The sequence below is a fragment of the Primulina tabacum genome, chromosome 1, assembly GCF_025594145.1.
Source record: "Primulina tabacum isolate GXHZ01 chromosome 1, ASM2559414v2, whole genome shotgun sequence".
Classification (NCBI taxonomy): Eukaryota; Viridiplantae; Streptophyta; class Magnoliopsida; order Lamiales; family Gesneriaceae; genus Primulina; species Primulina tabacum.
Window position 1 is genome coordinate 52,830,086 of NC_134550.1, and position 27,099 is coordinate 52,857,184.

At 36.5% G+C, this 27,099-nt stretch overlaps 2 protein-coding genes across 2 annotated transcripts; both read right to left on the reverse strand.

Annotated features, from left to right (window-relative positions):
• Window positions 1-11,496: 11,496 nt before the first annotated feature.
• On the reverse strand, window positions 11,497-12,768 carry LOC142519633 (uncharacterized). Its single transcript, XM_075622672.1, has 2 exons — window positions 12,628-12,768; window positions 11,497-12,513 (listed from the first exon to the last, which is right to left on the reverse strand). The coding sequence occupies exons 1-2, from the start codon at window positions 12,679-12,681 to the stop codon at window positions 11,791-11,793; spliced, it is 777 nt and encodes a 258-aa protein (XP_075478787.1). The 5' UTR covers window positions 12,682-12,768; the 3' UTR covers window positions 11,497-11,790.
• Window positions 12,769-16,974: 4,206 nt separating this feature from the next.
• LOC142519640 (uncharacterized) lies at window positions 16,975-18,436 on the reverse strand. The gene is made up of 2 exons (XM_075622677.1): window positions 17,919-18,436; window positions 16,975-17,840 (listed from the first exon to the last, which is right to left on the reverse strand). Exons 1-2 carry the CDS (start codon window positions 18,207-18,209, stop codon window positions 17,217-17,219), a joined length of 915 nt encoding a protein of 304 aa, XP_075478792.1. The 5' UTR covers window positions 18,210-18,436; the 3' UTR covers window positions 16,975-17,216.
• Between the last annotated feature and the right edge of the window lie 8,663 nt (window positions 18,437-27,099).

Consider the following 27,099-nt stretch of genomic DNA (forward strand, 5'->3'; position numbering starts at 1 on the left):
AATTTTATATAAATATATACACACACAGCTTAGGACGGATGGGATAATTCATATTGAATCAACATTTATGTTTTCCCCATTCTCTATTGATACTCACGGGAAATTTAGGGTCCGATTCCAGCAAGTGTCACTAATCCAGACGCAGGTTTCGAAATTACCCTGAGCCTGAAATCATAAATAAGATCGTTAGTAGGGGGCCAAGAGGGTGTCCTGGCGTAGCCCCTCCGACGCTAAAGTCAGAGACTGAGGATCTATGGGGGGAGCAGCTAAGGGTGCTGCTGAAAACAATATATTGAATTCCATATCATACGCTCAAACCTGGTATTTATAGGAGAATAACTGGGCCCTTGATGGGCCTGTCTTCCATTTAGGCTTGGGATGGGCCAGGGTTTGGGCCGGATCTTGATGGGTTACCTGATCTTGATGGGTTCATCTCTGGGGTATCACCAGTCTCCCCCTCCCGAGTCGAGCTGAATCGTAGGTTCAAAGTTCGATTAGTTGTGTTGTCCTTGGTTTATCGGCGACGAGGACGTACCGTATTAGAAAAATTTATTTCGTTTGTCGTTAACGAACGATGTTTGCTGCTGCGAAAATTACGGGGATCGCTCAGCCCTCCACGCTCTCCCCACCCACGCCCGAGTCATTGCCTCGCTACCCTCGCCGAAACTCCATCGTAGCTCGCCCAGCCCCACGCGTCCAAGCGCCCAGCCCCGCGCGCCGCGCCTCGCGATCCTCCCGCTCGCCCTGCCGAGCACCCTGCCCACGCTCGCCCAGCCGAGTCCCTTGCCCCTCGCCTCCAGCCGAGCGCCCAGCCGAGCCCCTCGCTCGCCCAAGCGCCCATCCCACGCTCGCCCCACCACCTGCCGAGCGCCTGCCCACGCTCGCCCCACCAACTGCCGAAGCGCTCGCCCCCTCGCGCATCACGCTCGCCCTGCCGCCCGAGCGCCCCCTCGCCCCTATCACGCTCGCCCAAGCGCCCGAGCATCCCAGTTGCCAGGCTCGCCCGACGCCCCTCCACGCTCGCCCTTGTCACGCTCGCCCGGCGCCCCTCCACGCTTGCCCCTGTCACGTCCACTCGAGCGTCCGAGTGCCTGCTCGCCCTAGCTCACGCTCGCCCGGCGCCCCTCCATGCTTGCCCCTGTCACGCTCGCCCGAGCGCCCAAGCTCCTGCTCGCCCTTGCTAACGCTCGCCCGACGCCCCTCCATGCTCGCCCCTGTCACGCTTGCCCGCACACAGTATGCCCTCATCGCCCCATCTTCAAGGTCATCTACTAACCTTTTGAAGGGAAATAGTTTCCACTTCACGCGCCCTTGACTTCTCTGCTAAAATAGTCCTCATCATCTCATAACTCATCTGCTAAGCCGGGCCTTTGCAAGAAAATAAAAATTCTCCACCCTCATACTTTAACTCCTCTGCTAGGCGACGTCTTAGCAGGAAAATAAAATTCAACACCTCCACCCTCTAACTCCTCTGCTAGGTGATACCTTAGCAGGAAAATAAAAATTCAACACCTCCCCATCATCTAACTCCTCTGCTAGGTGATACCATAGCAGGAAAATAAAATTCAACACCCCCACCCTCTAACTCCTCTGCTAATTAGCAGGAAAATAAAAATTCAACACTCCCACCCTCTAACTCCTCTGCTAGGTGATACCTTAGCAGGAATAAAAAATACAACACTCTCACCCTCTAACTCCTCTGCCAGGTGATACCTTAGCAGGAATATAAAAATACAACACTCCCACCCTCTAACTCCTCTGCTAGGTGATACCTTAGCAGGAAAATAAAAATTCAACACTCCCACCCTCTAACTCCTCTCCTAGGTGATGCCTTAGCAGGAAAATAAAAATTCAACATCCCCACCCTCTAACTCCTCTGCTAGGTGATACCTTAGCAGGAAAATAAAAATTCAACATCTCCACCCTCTAACTCCTCTGCTAGGTGATACCTTAGCAGGAAAATAAAATTTTCAACACTCCCACCCTCTAACTCCTCCGCTAGGTGATACCTTAGCAGGAAAATAAAATTTTCAACACTCTCACCCTCTAACTCCTCTGATAGGTGATACCTTAGAAGGAATATAAAAATTCAACACCTCCACCCTCTAACTCCTCTGCTAGGTGATACCTTAGCAGGAAAATAAAAATACAACATCCTCACCCTCTAACTCCTCTGCTAGGTGATACCTTAGCAGGAAAATAAAAATTCAACATCCCCACCCTCTAACTCCTCTGCTAGGTGATACCTTAGCAGGAAAATAAAATTTTTCTTCTACACGCTGCTCCTCTACTAGGCGATGCCTTAGTAGGAAAATAAAATTTTTCTTCGCGCCCTAACTCTGCTCCTCTACTAGGCGCAACCTAAGTAGGAAAATAAAATTTTCTTCTACATGCTGCACCTCTACTAGGCGATGCCTTAGTAGGAAAATAAAATTTATCTTCCTCCCCAACTCTGCTCATCTGCTAGGCGATGCCTTAGCAGGAAAATAAAATTTTTCTTCTCCTCACCTCTGCTCCTCTACTAGCGATGCCTTAGCAAGAAAATAAAAATTCAACATCTCCATCTCTAACTCCTCCGCTAGGTGATACCTTAGCAGGAAAATAAAAATTCAACATCTCCACCTCTAACTCCTCTGCTAGGTGATACCTTAGCAGGAAAATAAAAATCTTCTCCTCCAATCTGCTCCTCTGCTAGGCGATGTCTTAGCAGGAAAATAAAATTCTTCTCATCCTCACATACAACAACATCCACGAACTTAATAGAATAACTTGACTTTATTAAATTTCAACTGATAACATAAGACAAATTCAGAAATGAAATACAGCAAAATTCAAGTCAAGATTAATATTCTCTAAGTTGATAAGTGCTCTCGGGCCTCTTTAGAGCATTACCCAGCGCATTCTCCAACTTTCTACCCTGCTCCTCTTGTATCTCCACAGGACAAAGTTACCCACTTAGAAGCTTCTGCGAATGACTCTACAACTGTAAGACTGAGCTCCAGCTTCCATGCGAATGCTCGCGGCCTCTCTTTTCTTCTTCCTTCACGATTCTTTTATAACAACGACGTGCGACTTTTTGGTCCCCACACAAGACTCTAACTCCTTTTCCCACAGGAAACTTAAGCTTCTGATGATAAGTGGAAGCTAGGACTCTAAAATCCTTTAAGGTTGGCTGCCCCAGGATTCCATTATACGATGAGGGAGTATTCACTACGGTAAATGTTATCATCTTTGTCACCCGCCGAGAGTCACGTCCCAAAGATAGGGGAAGAGTAATCTGACCCAGCGGCGGGATGACATGCCCTGCAAACCCATACAGCGGGGTGGAGACCGGTTCAAACTCAAATTCTTCCACCTTCATTTGATCTAATGTGCTCTTGAACAAGACGTTCACGGAGCTTCCATTATCAATAAATATCCTTGCCACATCATAATTGGCAATGGTGGTCGTCACCACTAAGGCATCGTTATGTGGAGTCACAACGCCTCGGAGGTCTTCCGGCCCAAAGCTGATGACGGGGTCTTGTGGTAAGTCTGCACCACTATATATCTCAAAGTTCTTCAATCTTCTCCCATGTGCTTTCCGAGCTCGCCCATAGCCTCCATCGGTAGCACCGCCCGAGATCATATAAAGCATTCCTCTCGTAGGGTGATTATCCTCATTCGTTCCCCTCCTCAGTTCGACGGGCTCCTGAAGGACAGCTTGACCTCGACCTTCCCCTCTCTGCTTCCCAACCCCCTGATTTATCCATGGAGGGCCTTGACCACGTCTAGGGGACGGGTGAGACCTCGGTCGACTCCCGGATGCGGATTCTTCTCGTCTGTCCCGCGAAGGAAATCTAGCACTGCACTCAACCCTTCGTGACTTCTCCTTCCTCCTCGCGGGTTCCCTCACCTCCATCACCTCGTCACGACTCCTATCCAGGGGAACATGTGATGAAAATTGTCCTCCACTTCTAGTTCTGTCTTCCTCTCTTTCCCCCGCACCCCTCTTCCTTCCTCCTTTCTCCACTCCCTCAACTCTACTTCCTCCGTGCCGGTTCTCCATCCTTCTGTACCGTTGGGCATCTTCCAAGTTTACATATTTCTCAGCTCGAGCCAACAGTTCATCATAGCTTGACGGGGGCTTCTTGACCAGCGACTTGAAAAACTCCCCTCCCCTCAATCCTTGTGTGAAGGCACTTATCATAATTTCAGGAGTAGCCGCTGGTATTTCCAGCGCTGCACTGTTGAAACGCTGGACAAATTCTCGTAAAGTTTCATTCTCTTGCTGTTTCATCACGAACAGGCTCAAATAATTTTTCTGGTGCCTCTTGGTGCTAGCAAATCGGTGCAAGAAGGCAGCTGAAAAGTCCTCAAAAGAACGTATAGAGTTGGGCTGTAAAGTGTTAAACCACTGCTGGGCTGACCTCACCAACGTGCCCAGAAAAACCCTACACCTGACTCCATCTGAATATTGGTGCAACAGAGCCGCATTCTCAAATCTCCCCAAATGCTCTTCGGGGTTGGTATGTCCATTATATTCTCCAACATTCGGTTGTCGGAAACTCGGGGGAAGTCCTAATTTCAGAATGGCAAGCGAAAAAAGACTTCCTTTCTTGGGGGGCGGCGCTCTACTTCCCACCTGTTATCTCAACATCCGTATTTCCTTCCACTTCTCTCTAATCTCTGCATTCCCTTCGCTTGGGAGGGGCTGGGTCTCTTCAATTCTGCTCTGCTGGCCCTCAACATTTTCCTCTCGCTCCTGGCGAGTGGCCTGCTCTTCAATGAACACAGCTTCTTGGTTCCTCTTCATAGCCTCATCCACTGTATGAGTGATAAATTGACCCAACTGCTCCAGGGTCAAGTTCCCTTCATTTTCATTAGGACGGGGTTGCTCGACCCTGGTCTCTTTGTAGAGGTTGTTCAGTTCTTGTCTCCTAATGGGGTTGTTCTTGCCTCGCCTCAGCATGAGACTGTTCGGGTCCCCTCTGAGGACGTGATGACGCTGAGTTAACTCTTCTACTCCCTCTCCTCCCTACCATCTCTACGTCTCAACTCAAATATTCCCACAGACGGCGCCAAGTGATACTCATGGGAAATTTAGGGTTCGATTCCAGCAAGTGTCACTAATCCAGACGCAGGTTCCGAAATTACCCTGAGCCTGAAATCACAAATAAGATCGTTAGGAGGGGGCCAGGAGGGTGTCCTGGCGTAGCCCCTCCGACACTCAAGTCAGAGACTGAGGATCTATGGGGGGAGCAGCTAAGGGTGCTGCTGAAAACAATATATTGAATTCCATATCATACGCTCAAACCTGGTATTTATAGTAGAATACCTAGGCCCTTGATGGGCCTGTCTTCCATTTGGGCTTGGAATGGGCCAGAGGTTTGGGCCGGATCTTGATGGGTTACCTGATCTTGATGGGTTCATCCCTGGGGTATCATCTATGGTCCTCAAATTAATGTACTACGAAACCATTATTTCTTCTTACTATGAGTGTGTCCATATGCATTTGTTTTTTTATCCAATGCGGCTGACTTTATAGGAGCATTAATTTTTTAGGATTATTATTGATCTGTTCCAAAACAATAATAGTGGGTAGTTCGTCGATCCCATTTCTGAGTTTCTTCTACTTTTATTTCCTCGCTCACACGTATAGTGCATATATGGCTTTATAAAAATAACTACTCGGCCGCACATACAAATATTCTGAAGACAAATAGATAGGATCATACCATTTTATTGGTTATCCATCACAGAATTGTCTTAACTCACATGAATCTTGTTAAACTTTTCAGGAGGTTACTCATCACATAATTGTCTCAAGTAAATTACATTTTAGAGTTCTTAAGTGATGAGATTTCGAAAAGAAGATGCTCATTGATGATATGGGTAGTAAATAACAAATCTTTTAAATCATCTTCAACTGCACAGTTCTATATCCGAACATTTTTGGAATCTCTCTCATTCCGATGTGAAATTGGTTCATTCATATTTTCTTGTCTAGAAGCATGCCAGGAGCCGCTCATTCGTGCAACCTTTATTAGTTAAAATTTTGATTTCCTTGATATCAAAAAATTTGATATAAATGTATAAAAAATGGAAGATGACATATCAGAGTACGCAAAGAAAGCGTGACCGAGTGCAAGATTTAAGCCAAACGGATTAAGCATGAAGCGAATGACGGAGCTAAAATAATCAAGACTGGGAAAATTTCAAGGACAAAATTTTATTTAAGGGGAGGAATTATTAACGCCCGAAAATCAGTCCACATAGATCGCATGCATAAAAATTATTAAATTGCTAAAATATTTTAATTAAATGATTTTGGACGCATGAATGATATATTTTGAGTGACTAAATGATTAATTATGTAATTTTGCTTGATTTCATAATTGAAAGATTTTCAGGCGAATATCGGTGGTTGGCTGGGGATGGAGGACCGGAGACGATTAAGTTGTTAAATATTTAAAAGCTAAATTTTTATTTTTAGATAAGAAAATACTTATTTTAAATAATTTAAGTATTTTGGCATTTTTAATGTCAAATTTAAATTAATAAGTGGGAGCAAGGAAATTATATATTTTTTAGGGATTTTTTTGGAAATAGATATTTCTAAATCTTTTAATTTGAGGCCTAATAATTATATTAATCTTAATGAGCCTAATTTATTAATTAAAAACTAGGGTTAATTAAGCTCATTAATTAAATACTTAAAAGCCTTTTTGTTTTTTAAATAAGCCATAAACTTAAACGCACACCCCCTAAACACTCACACACACACAAAATTCCGTGAAGTGGGGTAGCGGCCGAATCAAAGAAAGCAAGAACAACGGCCAAAACTTGGAGTCTAGGCAAGGGAATTTCGATTTTTTTTCTCCTTCTTTCTTCGACTTTCTTCCTCGTTCTTCCTTCCAACAACGATCACTTGACTCCTTTGCATATCAAGGTGGGTTTTTGGTAGGGTTTTGACAAGAAAAATGGTAGAAAAAATAGAAATCGTCCTTCGTTAGTCACCGACGTTCCACCGCTACAGTATTCATATTTCGAGCGTTTTAAACGTAAATGCACGTTTCTAAACCTTATTTTTGCACCATTCAAATCATATTATGTGTGTTTAATCACGTTTGCATGAAAAATATGAAACCCTCTTTTATTTTCATTTTTATGGCTTGTACATCTTAAAACTTTAATTTTCATCCATTGAAACTCATGCTTATGATGCACAAAAGGGCTGCCATGAGAGGACTATGGGAAGGGACGATTTTCAACATGTTTAAGGGTCCATAGATGTATGTTTAAAGGCTGGACAATATGGATGCAAGAGCTGAACGAAAATTGTGTTTTTAGGAACTAGGGTTTGCATTTTTGGTCCTAGGAAGAAGCAGGCTGTTAGCTGCTGTAAAACATGTTCATGGGTCCTAATAGGGTCTAGTCATGGTCATAGATGGGCTCTGCAAGGGCTAGAAATGGAGGATAAAGGTTGCACGTCGCTTTGGATCGCTTAAGGCTTGTAGGGGAGATGGTTTAAGGTTGCAATTGCTAGGGCTGTAGAGGCTGGTCCAATAGAGTTCTAAGAGTTCACTCTAGGTCCTAGGATGGATACATAGGGACTGGACATGATGGTTAAGGGCTAGGCTCGATGGATTGAAAGTTGGCTTGGGCTAGAGTTTGATCAATTGTGCATAAAATTTAGTAGGCCTTCTAAGCTATTCGAGTGTCTTAAATGGTTTGATTTGGGTTGCATAAGGTATGTATAGGTGTTAATTGGCTATGGTTCAAGTTTGGTAAAGTTTAACTAAGTTTTGAATCGATTCGGGTTAAAACTGGGGCATACAGTTAAGTTTTAAAACGAATTGAGAAATTAGTTGAGGAGCTTAATTTTACGTCTAAGAAATGTTTATGGGTGTATTTAAGGTGTCATGTTAAGTTTAAAGATGAAAATTTTAGGTTTAAAATTTGGGAAGAAAATTTTAAGTTTTGAATTTATTCGAGTTAGAAACGCTCCATGGTTTAATCATTAAGTTATTAAATCGAAAAACTCGGATTTACATCAAAGAAAAATATTAGAAGTCAAATTTAAGCTTATATGATACTTGGGATATGCTCGAGTCGATAAAGGTAAGAAAAAGTCAAAATCGAGAATTTTAGAGTCTATGGGCAAAACGTTCATTTTACACCTGAGTAGTACAAAAAGAGTTGGCATTATCCCGAAGAATCATAACGCATGCTAAATGATATTTTAAACGTTTGTGATGAAAATATGAGATTTTACTATTTATGATAAAGCTGTGCAATTTTTACTGTTAAAACGATATTTTTCGAATGTGAAAAGGACACGATGTCTTATGATTTTAAAAAAAAAAAAGAAAATATTTTGAAGGATTTGAATTAACTGTGACAAAAATGATATGATATATGATTTTTGGGAATATCGTGAGGGAGAAGGCCCCAAAGGGGGTCCGTTTACGGGAGAAGGCCCCAGAGGAAGCCCAACGATCATAATTTTATATTCCGTCGGTGCCTAGTGCTCGTCCCCATGCACAATGGTGAGCTAAGACTGGATCAGTCGACCAAATGATACAGCTAGTCATTTTCAATGATCAAACTTCACCCAAAACGACTAATGATGCTAAGTTTTATGATTTGACAATTTATGATTAAATTATGCTTACAAATTTATGCTAGCTTATTTTGAAGAAAAGTATAATTTTTAATGCATGTGGTTATATATGTATTATTTTTTACTCATGTTTAGAACATGTTGAGTCATTAGACTCACTAGATTTGAATGTTGCACATGAGTATGAGATTGAGGGAGGCGCTGATGCTTGAGTGGATCAAGTCCGACAGTACACTTCTGAGGGACATTATTTTCCGCATTAACTTGATAGTTAAAGTTTTGAAATAAAGATTTTGAGAATGATTTATTTAGAGATTTTTTATACTTTATTTTAAAGTTTTGTTTTGATCATGTTAATGGTTGACGTATGATTTTTGTTAATTGACGATTTAAGGATTCTATGTACTTGTGATTTTAAATGTTAAATTAATTTTTGGATTTTGGAAATGCTGAGTTATTTTTGAAAGGGAATGTTTCGAATTTTAATGGAGAAAAAAAAATTAGTAGGATTTTAAAGTTTAAAATTAATGGACGTTTAATGGATCCTGCAGAGGTGTATCGTCTCTGATGCTTAAGTCAGTCTGGAGAGCAAACTTAAGAGTGCAAGTATAAAACTGTGTGTAAAACAGTAAATGAATCAAACAACGGGAAATACCTGGTATTTATATATTTGGAACTGAGTACCTTATATGATAAGAATTTTAGTATCACAAGTTGTTCTGGATCTTAGATTGGAATTGATCTTATTTTATCTTTGGTAAGTTATAAGCTTGAATGAAATACCCCGACTTTCTTAGAATTCTTTCCTTATCATTGAAAATTTGTTCCATGGTTTGATATGTATAAGAATTTGAGTGGGCCTCTTGTGAGACAGTCTCACGAATCTTTATCTGTGAGACGGGTTAACCCTATTGATATTCACAATAAAAAGTAATACTCTTAGCTTAAAAAGTATCCGTCTCACAAAATACGACCTGTGAGACCGTCTCACATAAGTTTTTGCCTTAGATTTTATTTATCGTCATACTTGTTTAAGCTTTAGTCGGATGATATAGTATTTGAAATAAAATGCTCGACAGACTCTCTGGAGGTATTACTCCCTAGCCAGGGTGATAAGGTCGGGTATGATTACTCGGAGCAGATTATATCACCTTTGGGTCAATGTCTCATAATTTGGCTGATCTCCCAAAACATGCTCAGCAGATTGCATTCCGTCACTCACGAACAGCGAGTTGTGAAATAAATTCTAATGGCTTGTTGAGTTTCTATCATATTCTCAATTGGATTCAATATGAGCATTTTGTTTTAACTAATGGGCGGCGAAGTCCATCGAGTCAGACCACTTAAAGTCAGAGTCGGACTAGAATTATGGGGTACCATAGGTAAATGAGTTTTGAGTTTTACAAAATTCGCTGTCAAGCTACTCGGACTTCGAGTCCCAAGCCCATATTTAGAATTTATTTATTATAAACTTGACAAAATCTCAACGACGACGACGACGATTTTAATTCATGTTATGGTAGTAGCGGACAAGATAATAAACGCGGATTTTTTGGTCCAACGGGCCAACTTACGATGGGCCATGTCCAGCCCTTATTTTTTCTAGAACATAATAGATGGGCTCTTTAAGCCTCCACTTGCCTTATTTTTTTTCCGATAAGCCCGAACTATATATACAAATAATTTTGATATGTTGTCCACTCATTAATAAAATATCATTCATTTATTATAATTTAAAATAAAATGATTCTTACATTAAAAAAAAAATGTTTAATTATTGCAGTGTTGAGGTTTATATGAATGATTCGAGATTGACGGTGGATCAAGTGTTTCACCTCACCTTGTCTCGAGTTGGATTCGGTCCCGTTAAGCTTCCAACCGCTTTTCGCGCCACACCTAAATTCACCACACAATGCACACTTGTAATCGTTTTTCTTTCACTTGCAATAATTGATATTTCATATATATATATATATTTATTTATAAAAATCATCGATACTAATTTAAATATAACTTGAACTCGATTCGAGTTAAAATTTTGATTGAATGCGATTCAATTTTGGAAATTTCTTTGAAATCCATTTTTCCAAATTGCCCTTGGCCCCTTGTAGTAAAGATTTTAAATTGATCCTTTCAAAAATAAAATAAAAAGAATTATTATTTATTCAGTGGTGATGTAACTTTAAAAGTATAAATTTTTGAAATTATTAAATGCAGATATTAGTATATGTAAAAGCTTATTAGGTAAAACAATTTTTTTTTTTAACTCTTGTTGAATATGTATACATAATAGTAACCATGATGATTTTTAGCTGGAATGAAGAAACTGGTGCACATGAAAAAAGCAGAACACTTAATTAAAGAAATGATTAATTATTAATACAAGTATTAAATCCCAATCTGGATCTGTGCCCACTCAACCTGACAACCCGGGCCCATCTTTCTAGCATGGGAGAAAATCTTCTAACCTATTTCTCTCAACCCAAAAATTTTTGTGTGAAACGATCTTACAGATCGTATTTTGTGAGACGAATATCTTATTTGAGTCATCCATGAAAAAATATTACTTTTTGTGTTAAGAATATTACTTTTTATTGTGAATATCGGTAGAGTGTACCCGTCTCACAAATAAATATTTGTGAAACTATCTCACAAGAGATCTACTCTTCTTTCAGTGTTATGTCACGTGTATATCAAGGTAGTGTATGTAAATTCTAAAAAAACGTGATTGCAAATTTTTTACAAAAAAAATAATCAATTTAAAAAAAAAAAACATTTTCGAATATGACCTCTTCACATACATTAAACCATATGTATATGTATAGAAAATATTCACAAAATTCTATGTATTAAAAGCCTGCTCCTCTTCACACGTATTAAAGGCTTAATAATAAAAGATCGTATTTAATCATGATTATACAGCAATTAAAATATAAAAGTATTCACATAGTTACTCTCAACCTAGCTAGTAATTGCTCAAGTTGATGGATAAAGACAGCAGCTAAAAAAGTAGACATATTTTGCTAAATTAATGGTTACTGAGGAAGAAAACCTTCGGATGTTTGAACTCCGTGGAGGTATCAGATCCTTCAGAAAGACCTCAAGGTTTAGGCCTTGCGAATAATTTTACACCTTCCCGCCAGCCATAGGAAATTTCTATTACCATATCGAGACTCTTATTCCAGTTAATCACATCGCATAAAATGGAATAGTCCCCGTTTCCTGTTTACATCGACATTGCTGTTAATATCGATGTCGTAGTGTAATGAATCTTGGTAGATGGAAGGGAGGGGAATTAGCGATGGAAGTGTGGGCAGTGGCGACCGTGAGGGAATAACCACCGGTGGAGGTGGAATCTGGTAGGTGTCAAGAGGTGGCGGAGGGTGGCGCCATCGCGGAAGCGGGCCGGCGAGGAGGAGGGTCTGAAGCAGTGGCCCTGCTTTCATCACTGCTTGCAGAAGCTTACCCTTTTCAGGCAATGGCCTGTCGGGAACTATAGGCAAGCCTTGACCAGCTTCTACAGCCGGCTGTGGCGGTGGAGGGGGCGCAGCTAGTGGTGGTGAGAGTTGTTGAGGTGACGAGACGATGCTTTCGTCACTATCTGATGAGGAGAAGCCATTGTTGGAGTCGATTCCTCTTCTGGGATCATCTTCAACGCCTGAAATCCCAGAATGTGGAGCAGATTGATGACACTGTTGCTTCTCCAGCTGCTGCTGAAGCAACAGTTTCTGGAAGAAGACGTTTTGACACTTTTCTTTAGCTTCATCCCTCTCTTCGATTGCCCTGTTCAGCAGTGATTTTAGCTGCAGAATTTGGTCGTCTCTGTTCCTGACCTCCTCCTGTGCGTTTAATCTGGTTTCTTCGAGCTCCATTGTCAGCACCAGAGAATGCCGTAGCTCATCCATACTCTGTGCCAACGAAAGCCAACCTCAAATTACTTGTAACAAGCCAGAATTGTAGTCATACTCGCTGGTAAAGTGAGATTAACGAGTGAAGCTAGCTAGAACATTATTCTCTCTCACCTTTTCTTGGTAGAAGTAAGTCCAGTTGACAGGAAGACCTTTTTGGATATCCATAGCCCTTTTACCAAAATGCAATTGAGGAGCTGGAGAGCAAAGGAACTGTCAGAGTGGTATCGCTTTTATATTGACTATATATCTCCGGGCACTCTTTTCCTCGCCTCTCTAATCTCTGTTTAAACTTGCATGTACTAACATTTTAATCATAAAAATTGCATATGGATCCCTTAGTATTTAAAATCACTTTATAAAAAGTTAATGAAATAAATTCTTTATATTTTAAATACATATATGTTTGATACATATATCTATGTGGCTATTAATTAATTCGAAAGTAGTGATTCTCAAATTTGTTCATGTGCTTTCTCATCTCTAGCGCATTCTGCCTCAACGACATAAGTTTCGAGTTATTTTAGTCATTCTTCGTCGTTTTCAAATTTCAAAAAAAAACCCACAACATTTTCAATAGAATCAAAAAGAAAAAGATAAATTAAGGAATTTTTTTTCATTGATACACGATTATGTTGAACTTAATGCTAAAAAACAGTAGCCATTGGATCCCCTAAAAATTCGTATTATATATTCACACAACCGTTTTAGCCACCCTAAAGAAAATAAATATAGGTTTATTTTTGTTGGGGTGTGGGGTTTGGTTTGGTTAACTAGCGTGCGACTAAATCAGAAAAAGCCAACACGGTCGAGGACAAAAGACTCGACGCTATGCTACGGTATCACGAACAAGTGACGAGACATTAGGATATCATTGTTTTTTTTTTTTAAGGAAAAAATAGAAAGACGAAATGTAGACAGACTGTAGCGCATATGATGCTGTGGAATGTACATATCGGCTGCATTTGCGGGAGTTATCCGACAACTCTGATCCACTGATTTGATTTGTACCCCGACTTGGAATTCTCAACCCCACACAACCCCTAACCCACCCCAAATGAAGCAAATAAACCATGTTCTTTACAATTTCCCAATTAACAAATCACATGTCATCATTGTCGTGGCTTGCCCCCATGTTTAGTTTGAAGGATGTGATTATTATTGAATTATCAGTAAATAAATAAATTCAAAAAAATCTATAGATAAAAATTATATAATGATAAAATAATATTATGTTTCGTACGATTAAAATTAAAATTTCAAATAATGTTGGGCTTTTTTTTTTTTGGTTGAATCTGGGAACTAGTGTGGATGATTGAGGAGATGATTTTTGGTATGGGCAGTGAGTTTATTTTCCTTCGTTTAGGTATAGTTTTGTACATTGGATAAGAGAGATTGATAAATAATCATCAATATCTCATTTTTTTTACTTGTTTAGAAAGCTCTTGATAATATTATGGGCCCGTGATAAATAATTTTATACAAGGATAAAATATCTCTTTTGTGAGATGTGATAATTTTAATTTAATGATAAAAAATAACACAAATGACTTAATTGCCCTCAATATATAAAAATCATAAACCCTATCAAATATTTTTATTTATTTTTATATATTATCAAAATAATGGTATTTTGAACTCGAAATAATTATATAAATGATTTTTATAAGTATTTAATATTTCATCCTGTAAAAAACACATACCTTTTGACCTTAATATAAAATTAAATTAAAATAAATTTTTTTATTTTTTTATATATTATATAATATGATAATTATATAAAAGAACTCAAGATAATTATATAAATGATTTTTATAAATCTCAATAAAATTTTTAGCATGACTCGATTAACCTTAAAAATTAATATTTGACTCGACTCACGAAATTTATTATGATAAGATTAATTTTGTCATTACAATCTAATATATAAATTTAATCACTCTTATTCAAATCATACCAACCATTAAATATAATATCATACATCTTATTTATCCTTAACTTATCCTTATATTATATATCACATGTTTATCATATCATATGTATCAAACTATGTCTTAGTGTTTGGTTAGTCCTTTCAATAGAAGAAGATCGGCTGGGTTTATGCAAAAATGAACCAAACGGATGGTTTGTTAGATAAACTACCATAATCTCACGCTGTCACTTGTACCAAACGCTTTAAACCAGGGGAAATTATTTTTCTGGTTTTATTATCGTGCAATTCTAAGTCTTAGTTAATTAATTTGTATTTTTTTAAAAATTTTAAACGTTTTTTTTATCGAACTGCTAATGTTGTGATCCGATGAAAAACCAAAATAAAAAAAAAACAAATTAATTGATTAAAACCGCGAGTTGACATGTAATAAGTCCAAAAATACGAATTACATTACCAAAAATATAATCTATCTTTTAAAATATAATTATCAAATAAAATTAAACCAAATGCTTAAAATCTCTTTTTTTGAGAAGGTATTGATTAATAGATACAGTGGGTAATGCATTCATTGAGTGCAAAACAAAATGATGTGCACTGGTCATTGTCAAACGATCGAGGATCCAAGGCCCCTGCTCTTTTTGACTTGTGCGTTTATCTTTAGACCAGAATCTTCCATATGTTGGACTACTTTTTCTGAATCGTATTCATAATAATGATAATAAACTATAAGCATAATTATTTTAGAAAATTTTGACTACGTCTACGTGGATATGCTGCTTGTCATAGACCATACTTTATTAATACAGCTTAATCGTCATGAGATTAATTATGTGTGATGTCTATGGCTGAAGAGAGCAGGGTCGTCGTTGGAGTCATAGAGTTGTACGAATAATGAGCGGCTCCTGACATGCTTTTAGACAAAAAAACATAAATGAACCGATCTCACATTGTAATGAGAGAGTAAAACCGTTCAAATATAATACAGTTGAAGATGATTTAAAAGATTTGATATTTACTACTCGCATTGTAGCTCGACGAACTACCTACTATTATTCTTTTAATTATTGTTTTGGAACAGATCAATAATAATCCTAAAATTTTAATGCTCCTGTAAGGTCAGCCGCTTTAGATAAAAAAAGTAAATGCGTGTGTACACACTCATAATAACAAGAAATAATGGTTAATAATACATTAATTTGAGGACCAAAGCGAACGGGGGAAAAATAAATGATTCAATATTAATTATCCCATCCGTCCTAAGCATATAGACTTGTTTTTATATATATTAGTGCAGTGGCAAGGAAAACAAAATAAATATATTTAGCGCATATTTATGGAAAATAAAATTTATATTTTATATTTATTTATATTAGGCTAAAATAATTTTCCAATTAATTTTTCTTTGTTGAAGAACATGGGTCGAGTTTGTAACCTAATGTCTATATTTCAAAACTCATCAAACATACATAAATTAGTGAAATAATATTGAAAAAAATGTAAAAAAAAGTAAAAAAATTTGGTTGCCTGTTTGTCCCCACTTGCAGCCCAAACAGGTTGGCTTATCTTGCCTCGCCTTCGGAGGGGCCGCTAAATTAGTAATCAAACCTGCTTAATTTTCATGGCGGGCATGTTGGACTGACCGGTCTGACCTATTTTGATCGTTCTTCGTTCCAATTATTTTTTGGACGAAATTCTCACACAGATCTTGCACAATGTGGTTTACCTAAGCTAAAAAAAATCTGAGAAAAGTTTACGAGTTCCCAACGGTGAATTCATGCGCACATTATGTGAAGATCAAGATAACTACAGGATTACGCTAATTAGAATCTGATGTAGTAAAATAACTCAGGACTTCAAACACAATTACGCGTAATATTCCATTCAACACAAACAAGGCTGGATCGAAGTTCCAAAAAGACAAAAATAAAGTTCTTGATCAACAAACTAAAAGTGTCCAAACTTGCAACTGGAGAATCAGACGTCAAAAAAACTTCATCCCTTGACAGCGACAACTTTCTTATTCTTTGCATAGATTCTCTTACCGTTGAGGAATACATCAGTCAGCACCTTCTCGGATTGCAATGAAGCCTTCAGCAACTTCACAGCCTATGGAGAAAGCAAACGAGTAAAGTTTATTCCCACAAGTTGGGACGAGTGTGTACGTGCATGCGCTATAAGCATGGGTTGATAGGTAAAATTTATATTTATATTTTCAGAGAAAATTTATATACAAATTCAATATTTTTCTCTCTTTCGAGCCATTTGGAAAGAAAAATAAAAAAGAAGAAATGTTATTTATTCACACATACCTCTTCCATTCCTAAGAGCAACTCCAATCCTTGCTCCACAATGGAGTTGCTCCATTGTGGAGCAAGGTTTTTCACTCCAATCCAGCACCAAAAATGGTGCTGGACTGGAGTTCCCCCATATACCACTCTACCACATCTCTTTTTTTTAAAAAAATTTTTTTATTTGTTTTTTAATAATTATAAATATTTAATATTTTATTATATATTAATTATATAATTAATATTTTTATTTTTAAAATTTTTAAAATAATTTTTTCTTGAAACTTAAATATTAATTTAAATTTTTTTAAAACTTTTTTTAAAAAATTAAATAGATATTAAATTAATTTAATAAACAACCAAATTATATTACTAGTACATTAAAATGATACATTTTACAACATAATACGAAATAATTTTAAAAACAACAACAAACAAACAACAAAATTACGATACAAACAATAAAATTTATTAAATGATATTTAGTAATCTGGTAAACCATATCCTGATCCTCCAATATCGCCAAAATAAGATCCAAAGTTGTCTCGATTTTCAGCTTGAAGTCTCTTTTGCAAAATCTTTTTTTGTTGAGTTCTAGTGTATTCACGCAAATTTGGATCAATGATTTTGCTCAAATCTTTGTATAAAATTCTATCCTCCATTTTTCTTTCCTCTTGTTGAAGTCTCATCCTTTGAAGGTCATAATTTTGTTGTCTTTCAACGGTTCCTTGTTTCAAAACATCCAAAAGTTCGCGATGTTGTTCTTTCATTGTACGCTGAATTTGAGAAATATCTTCATCTCTTTTCTTCTTCAATTTGGCTTTTTTCACTCCAATTGGTCTTTGAAAACTGTCATCAATATTGTCGTCATTTAAATGTATTGCAAATACAGATAAGCTAGGTGAACCTGATTGTGGCGATTCTTCGGCTGGAGTATCAGACTGTGAAGTATCCAGATTAGTAGCACGTAGTTTAGATTTTTTGGTTATCGAAATTTTATCTCCTGAAAGTTTTTCACAATCTTTCACAATATCCCACACATGATCAAATGAAAATGGTTTGTTATCTTTACTGTCTTGTACATACAGTACTTTTGCGCGGTTCATCTACATAAAAACCATTAAAAATTAGTTAAGAAATTTGAATGTGAATGACTCATAACTTTTTTTAAAAAAATAACTTACGATATCTTGTTCAGATGCACCACTAGGCTTGAGGTTTTCAATTTGTCGAATGCATCCTCTCATACGGGCAACAGAAGTGAGGATGTTTCCCATGCGCTTCTCAACTGATCTTTGAGGTCGTGGATGTAAATCACTTCTTCTTTCTTTGTTGTAGTTCTCAGCAACCCGAGACCAGAATTGAGTTCTCGATTGACTTATACCTATAATGGGATCCTGTGAAACATCAAGATAAATATGACACAAAAACTTATCTTCATCAACGGTGTAGTTCTTTCTTGAACTTTCTTCCATCTATCTTTCGCTAATATATTTATAGGTGTATTGATATGTTTTGAATATAAATGTTACTATTTATAGTATTTCGGATTATCTTTAGAAAATATGCAAAAGAAATGATAGTCGTTTGATTAGATTTCGATGGATATCAGCCATTGAAATCTCATCTGTGTGCCATCCGTCGGATGAGATTACCAAAATCTAATCCTACGGATGGTACAAGGATGAGATCACCAAAAGCAAATGCCATTGGATGAGATTCCTTATCTAATGAAATCTAATTCTATGGATGGAAAGATTTCAAGATAGGAAATCTCATCCATATTATCGTAATAAATTCTATATAAACTCTAATTCGTGGTATACATTTTTCAAACAATTTATATTAAAAAAATGAATTCTTCATCAGGCACATCGTCATTATCCGATAATGAAGATGAAATAACTAATTATTTGATCATCGATAAAGCCATTGATGAGATTCAAGGAGCAATCATTAGTCATATTCATGCACGCAATACGATACTACACACCTACATCAATCAACAAGTTAACGAAGGTCCGAGAAGAGGATCCATTCCAGGTCACATTGTAATTCACCGCGATAGAGAAATAGCCGATCAGAATTTGTTCAACGACTATTTTGCTGAAAATCCCAGATTTCATGAAGGTATTTTTTGACGACGATTTCGGATGTCTCGTCATCTATTCCTTCACATTGTGGATGGTGTCAAGAATCATGATAGCTACTTCATACAACACAGTGATGGCTTGGGACGACTAGGGTTATCAACTAATCAGAAAGCAACAGCTGCAATTCGAATGTTAGCATATGCCATGGTCGCGGATGCGACCGATGAATACATCAAAATAGGAGAGTCAACTGCAATTGAATGCTTGCAACGGTTTTGTCGAGCAGTGGTGGAAGATTTTGGAGCCCAGTACTTACGAGCTCCAACAGCCAACGATGTTGCTCGACTCTTGCATATTGGTAAACAACGAGGCTTTCCAGGAATGTTGGGAAGTCTGGATTGTATGCATTGGAAGTGGAAGAACTGTCCTACTACTTGGGCTGGGCAATATTCAGGTCGAAGTGGGTCTCCAACTATTATTTTAGAAGCAGTGGCCGATTATGATCTTTGGATATGGCACGCATATTTTGGTATGCCTGGATCAAATAATGACATCAATGTTTTAGAGGCATCCAATATATTTTCAAATTTGGCTCAAGGCATTGCTCCTCCTGCCAATTATACTATTTATGGCAAAGAATATAATACTGGCTATTACCTAGCAGATGGTATCTACCCAAAGTGGTCAACTATTGTGCAAACTATCAGTAACCCACTTGGACCGAAAAAAAGATATTTTGCTATGAAACAAGAGTCGTGTAGGAAAGATGTGGAGCGAGCATTTGGTGTTCTTCAATCTCGATTTGCAATCGTGGCAAATCCAGCACGTTTGTGGCGTAAAAACAATTTGCATGATATAATGACAGCATGCATTATCATGCACAACATGATTATTGAAGATGAACGTGACCTCAGTGCACCAATTGAAGATGCAAGGGAAGCACCGCTTGCCGATGTGGAAATGGTGGTCAATGACGAAAGTACAAGATTCGAAGAATTTCTCTCTCGGTATAAGAAAATAAAAAACAGAGATGCTCACTATGAACTACGAAATGCGTTAATTGAGTACTTATGGGAAGAATATAGTAATTCTAATATTTAATATTGTGCTTGTATCGTATTTATTTCTTAAAATAAATATTTGTATCATTTGCAATGTTTTTTATCTTATATATAATGTTATGCTTGTATTGTATTTTATTCTTGAAATAAATATTTATATCGTTTTCAATGATTATATTGAAATAAAATATTTGTATCATTAAATAATTATTTTATTTATATAAAATAATTAATCGATTTTGTAATAAATAATGAAATAATATAATTATATCTGTTATGTATAATTGTGTAATGGAATTATAAATAGTTATTATTGAATTAAAATTAATATTATAAGAATATTCTGAGAATATTCTTTTTTAGTGTAGAATGTAGTGTAGATAGGTTGGAGATGAATTTAGTGTTATACTATTGTAGTGCAGAATATAGTGCAGAATGTAGTGCAGTGGGTTGGAGATGGTCTAAAGTCACCTCCATTTCCTGCAAGTTCATCACATCCTTAATATTGAACTTATTGAGCAAAGTAATACTTGAGATAGTAGACATGGGATTCACCACCAAATTATCCATTATCATGTAAGTGACTACTCCCTTCACAAACCCCCCTTCAGCCGACTCCGGTTTTCCCGGAGGAGCCACGTATTGAACAACCGTGTTCATTATCCGGCTGCACGTTGGGCAAATCGCGCTTGGATAATCAGAAACACGGTTTGAATTGTAACGACATTGGGGGCACGTATAGTAATTTCTACCGGTGGTTGTATTGTTCATCAGGAGGAGAGGAACAGAAGAAATGCCAACTGGAAGGCTGGGCTTCAAAAGGGTTTCTTTAGTTTGATTTGGTTGGATGTATGATACATTCAGGTTTTCTACGCTTGCGTACAGGTTTTCTAATGAACCAGCCATTCCTTGTTTTCTAAGCAGGCGGATAACGGTTGCCACAGGCAAAGAGAGGATGTAGAAGAGGAAATCTACAGTTTCTTTGCTGGCTTCTGCAAAAGGAACCATTTTGCTTTCACTGTCAATCAGCAGCTTCATGCTCACTGTGGAACACGCCATGCTTAGAACCGCTAGCTGTTTTACGGTGACAATTTTATAGTTGTGATTTATGATAGCAGGGATATGGAGGGATGGCTGACGCTTCAGCTCAAAGAAATTGCATTAATTCATTTTCTGAGGACGTTAATGTTTCCACTTTCCATGATTTGCGCGCGGCGGTTGCAGCATATTTTCATGCTATCGAGGCTACTTTTTCGTCGTTCAAAATCTCGTGGATTTATTACGTATTTACATTTTATGTTTCCATATGAATGCATCAGTTCATGTAACTGGAGAGATAGGAGAGAATTTACGAAATTAATCCGGTTTGATTTAGGAAAAGATAGCTGGTTCTAACTTCTGACGGATTGAACTCATAACCGAACTTAAATATTTGATTGTTACCCAGTACAAATTTATTAGTGTACATTGCCCAATACCTGTAAAAAAAACCTTCGAGGCCTGTCCATACTATTTTCTTATAAATTATATTCTTATATTTATGTTTTAATAATCAATTTTAGTATTTTTATTAAAATCATGTATCATTATTAAAATTTAATAATTACATTGTTAACATACAAAAATATCATAAAGGGTTTTTAAAACTTGTAATTATAAAAAAATTAACAATAACATTAATAATTTAATTACATTATTTTCAGGAAAATGATTAAAATTAATTATTAAAACATAGTTAAATGACCGTAATTGTTTCACCAAAAGAAACACGACTAAAAATATCACCCTCCAATACATGCAAAGTCAAAATTGACATTTTATCTAAATTAAAAGGTGACAAGACTCTAAATGTCGAAAGAAATCCAATCCATCGTACAATAGGATTAGTAAGAATAGAATCCATGAGAGAAGGTTCTCAAACAGGGTTTCGACCGAATAGAGCACGGAGCCAGCCAACGAGTTCATCGCGATCATTATATCTTTTATTTTTATTTCTTGTATGGAAAGAGGAGATGATATGTGGCGTGGTATATTTGATCGTTTAGTCAACAAGACGCCCTGATACACTGTTGGATTGATTCCTCCGCTTTGTCTTAGGGGATAGAAAGAATGGCCGTAGCTCCAACTTTGACAAGCTAGTAAAAGGGAAAGACGATCCCGCCTTAGGCGCATCTGTTTCCACCGCACCATGCACATCATTGAAGAAAGTTATATTAGTCCTTTTGTCATTTTTTTTTAAAACTCTCACGACTTCTTGTCTCTGAAAAAACATATTCAAGATTTTAAATCCATAGAACAAACGTAATATCATTAAATTAATCTTTATACACGCAAATAAACGGTTGTTGGAAAATTAGCTTCACTGATAAATATTTCTGTAACAAAATGAATATTACCTACACTATCATGAATTGTGACCTTGTAGTTAAATCTCTCAAATTGTCATCTCAATTACCATTCTCACATGTCAGTTGAAATATATATTAAAAAAAACACATCATCTCAAAAATATTTATTTCTACTTTTTTTGCCTAAATTTATCATTATAATTTTCTACGATAAATTATTTTTATACATTCAATTATTTTTTTAAAATTATAATCGAATTTTAGTTTTGAACAAATTTGTTCATGTAGATTAAACTTGGCAATCATGTGAACACTGAATGCTGCTTTAGATAGACTATATTTTATTATCAGTACTGCTTAATCATCATAAGATTCATTATCCATCGACGTGCAGTAATTGGAAGAATGTTACACCTTTATTTTCAACACGAAGCCAAAAGTTCTAAAACCAGACATTATAAATTATACATGCAAGGTGTGTGAGTGTGGAAATTCAGATGGACTCGAGGAAGCTAAGTCCCCTGTCTTTTAATTAACATATAATTCCTAAAAATTTAAAGCTCCTATGAATCAGCCGCATTGGATAAAAGATAAATGCACGTGCTAGCATTGTTTAGTGATGACAGTGAGACATGTCTAATCCCGACCCCGTATTAAATTTGTCCCGACTATACGAGTTTAGATCTGGTCAAGCAGGTCCCAAGCGGGTCCGAGACGGATCCTGAGAATATATATATATATATATATATATATTAAGGATCAATTTACATTTTTATTTATTGCATGATATATATCTTGATCCCTAACTTTTAGCTCATAATATTTTATGATTGAAATAATTTTGGTTTATAATAATGTGTTTAAAATAAAAGTGTATAATTATAGTTTTTATTTTTTATGGTTGAAGATAAATTAATAGATTTTAACTTGTGATAATAGTTTTTCTTAAATATTATTAATATAAAGTTAAAAAATAATTTAATAATTTATTTTTAAAATTTTTTATTGTATAATTATTAAAATTTAAAAAATGTAGATTTTTTAGCGGGTCGGTTCCGAATTGGAATCACTGATTTTCGGGCCGAGAATAAATCCCTAATATTGTTTGCAGTCTATTACGTTAATATGAGGTTTACCTCGTGCTTACTGAAAGAAGCTATTGCGCTGCATGTTTGCTCATAATAAAAAATCTATACTAAATAACTACCTTAGAGGACACCAAAATATTTAATTCTATAATTACCCTTCTTACCCTACTAAAAATCTCCTCAAATCACTTCATATTTTACATAGAAAAAAATCTAAACAAAACTTCATTATTTAAATCGAAGCTCTTCAAAATTGAAAATAATTTTATGTTAATTATTTAGTATTATTTGATCAAATTAAAAATAATAACAAGACATGCAACGCTGTGCATCTTTTGATATTAATGGAGCAGTGGTACATTAAATTGACTGCCATAGGGAATGGAATAAATGATACATTCTGATTCTTAATGGATTATAAATTGAGGTTCGTCGTTATTAATCATGATCTCATTTTATTTGGGCTCATCTCGTCAGGTCAAAAATCTTTACAGAAAAAGGACACTTCTTTGTCCAGTAGATTGTTCATCCAGCTCACCAAATCTACCCTAACATCATCAATCTATTTGAGAAAATGGTTACTTCAACTATAATCCTATACCCCTTACTTAGAACTTCAATCTTTTCGATAAATTCATTCACACTTCACCTTGTAGTCAGAAAATAATTTTCCAAAATAATCTTTGTTGAAAGGCCAAGGAAAAAAGAAAAGTGGCGCCATTTCCTAGAAGAGAAGCCCTCCTCAACTCCATCGCATCCTCATTGCTGCCTTGCTCCGGTGGCAACATATAATTTTAAAGAAAATCTTCGTATATATTTTTTCCTTCAAATAAAAGACTTCAATTGAAAATGAAAATTGATGGGGGAATTTAATGCTCTACTAAATATCATTAGTAGCTAGAGACTATTTGGAGGAAATGTTCCTAGGCAACTTGGAGGAAGGAAGAGATGAGTTTCGTTGAGAATATGGATAACGAATCAATGGAGAAACGACGTGAGGGTATTTTGGTCTTTTTAACTTTTTATATTAAAATCATCCCAAACATATTTATAAACTAATTTGTGTTGTGATTAACTTAGGGCTTTTGATATAATTACGCGTGATATTGAAGTTCATTATCAGCAAAAAATAGTTGAAATATACTTAAAAAAAATAAAGTAAATGTCATCTTCATCTTCAATCAAAGGCAAAAACTTATGTAAAACGATCTCACGGGTCGTATTTTGTAAGACATGCCTCTTATTTGAGTCATCCATCAAAAAATATTACTTTTTATGCTAAGAGTATTATTTTTTATTGTGAATATCGATAGGGTTGACCTGTCTCACATATAAAGATTCGTGAGACCGTCTCACAAAAGATCTATTCTCCGCCAAAATACACTTTCGCTTACAGTTTGAGGAATATTTCAGTCAGAACCTTCTTGGATTGCGTTCAACAACTTCGTAGCCTATATATAATCTTGGATTAATAAAAAATTGTAAATTTAAAATATGAATTTAGTTTCTCTTTATTTAAGTTATCTGGAAAGAAAAATAAAGAGGAAGATATATATGGTACTTCATCCATGCTCAAATTTACCTCCTTTTCCTGCAAGCTGACTCCAACCTCCTTCACATTGAAATGATTAAGCTAAGTTCTACGACGAGATATAACTATCTAACTTCTGAGAGATTTGAACGAATGCAACTTAAAAAAATTGATTCTCCCCATATATAAATCGGTTTGTGTATGCATGATCAGCTAATTGTGATTGGATAAAAAAATACACTTCATAATTAAGGCCTAATTTTTTTCATAAAGAGACACGTATTTAATCATTAAGATTAAGATAAGATTTTAATTATTTAAATATATTTTAACAAATATAAATGAATATATAGATACGTTGAGAATGTGATCATTTTAAGATGTATTACTTTTTATATCAAAAATATTACTTATTTTTATAAATATGAGCAAAGTTGACCCGTATCACGGAGAAAGATACGTGTGACTGTTTTACAAAAGACGTATTATATTATTTTATATCCACACACATTATCAATCAACAACATAAATTAAATGAAATACGACTAAGAATGAAATTTAACAAAATTAAGATGTAGATATATAAAACACTAGGGATGGCAATGGGCCGGGCGGGGGCGGGTTTGCCATCCCCATTCCCATCCCCGAATTCCATCCTCACCCTCATCCCTGCTCTCATCCCCGCTTTTTCGGGTTCGGAGAATCCCCAAACCCAAAACTTCGGGAATCAACTTCTCATCCCCGTCCCCATTCCCGTTTCAAAAATATTAATATGGCAATACGATGACGGATTCAGATATTTTCTCAATTCAAATTTATTATCTATTATTATTATAGATAATATTAATATTAATATCAATATTAATAATAATATTATTATTATTATTTTAAAAAATAATAATATTATTATATTATTAATACTAATAATACTATTATTTTATTATTGATATTATTTTCGGGGCGGGTTCGGGGATTTCGGGGATGGGGATAATAATCCCATACCCGCTTCGAACTATATCGGCGATTTAAAAAAATCCCCAAACCCGAAAAAATCGGGGATCTCCATCCCCGTTTCGGGTTTTTTCCGTGATGCCCCAAACCCGTGGAGAAAATTGTCATCCCTATAAAACACACTTTCATATCAAACTAGCATTATTTTAAGAATATATCACTAGAATTGATATATCAATTTGTCATGTAAAAATCACCTCACTGTCACTGACTTAGTTCGAATAAGAATGTTTCATTCAACACAATCAATGTTGGGTACTGAAAGTTCCAAAACAGCAAAGATGTAACAAAGTTCTGTTGGATTAAAGGTGTGCTTTTAGGCTTATGGGCTTTCCATGTGAGTGAATGGAAATTTGGAAATGTGGGTTTGTCCCACATTGGAAAAATGAAGTGGTATAGATAAGTTATATTGTGTTACACTTTATGGAGGTGTAACCATGATTGGTCAAGAGGCTCTCTCTCGCGCACACAGGCGCAGGGGGGTGCAAATCATGGGCCCGATTTGCAGTGGAAAAAAGGCTTGACTCGTGTGCAAGCATACGAGCGCGACCTGGGCGCGTCGAATGTCGGACCGATCAAGGCAAAAATCGCCTGGCAGTCTATGTCATCTTTTGTTATTTTTTGGTTGAGACCTTTCACATGCCCTTGAGACCTTTCACATGGGTTGGCTTTTGATGCTTCATCTCACCAACTCTTGGTGTTTCATCTATCATCTTTAAGGCAACCTTTGGCCTTTCATATGGATGGGATTGACATGTATAAATAGGAGATGTGCTTAGCCAAGAAAGGAGAGAGAAAAAACACCTGCAAATTCACTTTCCCTTGCATTCTGTTTTCCATCTTGCTGTCGTTCTGCTGAATTTCTGGTTCTGCTGAAATTCTACTACAGTACTGAAATTCTTCTACAGCACTTCTGCTACAGTACTTCTGCTTGTTCTGCTACAGTACTTCTGCTTGTTCTGCTACAGTACTATTTCTGCTTGTTCTGCTTCTGCTCCGTCTACTGATAAAGTTCAGGTACTGATTTCGTTCGCTAGCATAGTGCTTTGTGCTGCAACTCTGCTGGTTTGCCCGTTGTATCCTGGGAAACAGACGTCCGCTGAATCCTCGGAGCACATACTGGAGGGGGCGAATCTGTTTTAAGGAAACTGTACAAGCTACAGGCCTCGGTTTGATTTAATTAAGCATTATTCTATTGTTTTCCTCAAGATACTGATTTGCTGGTTTTATACA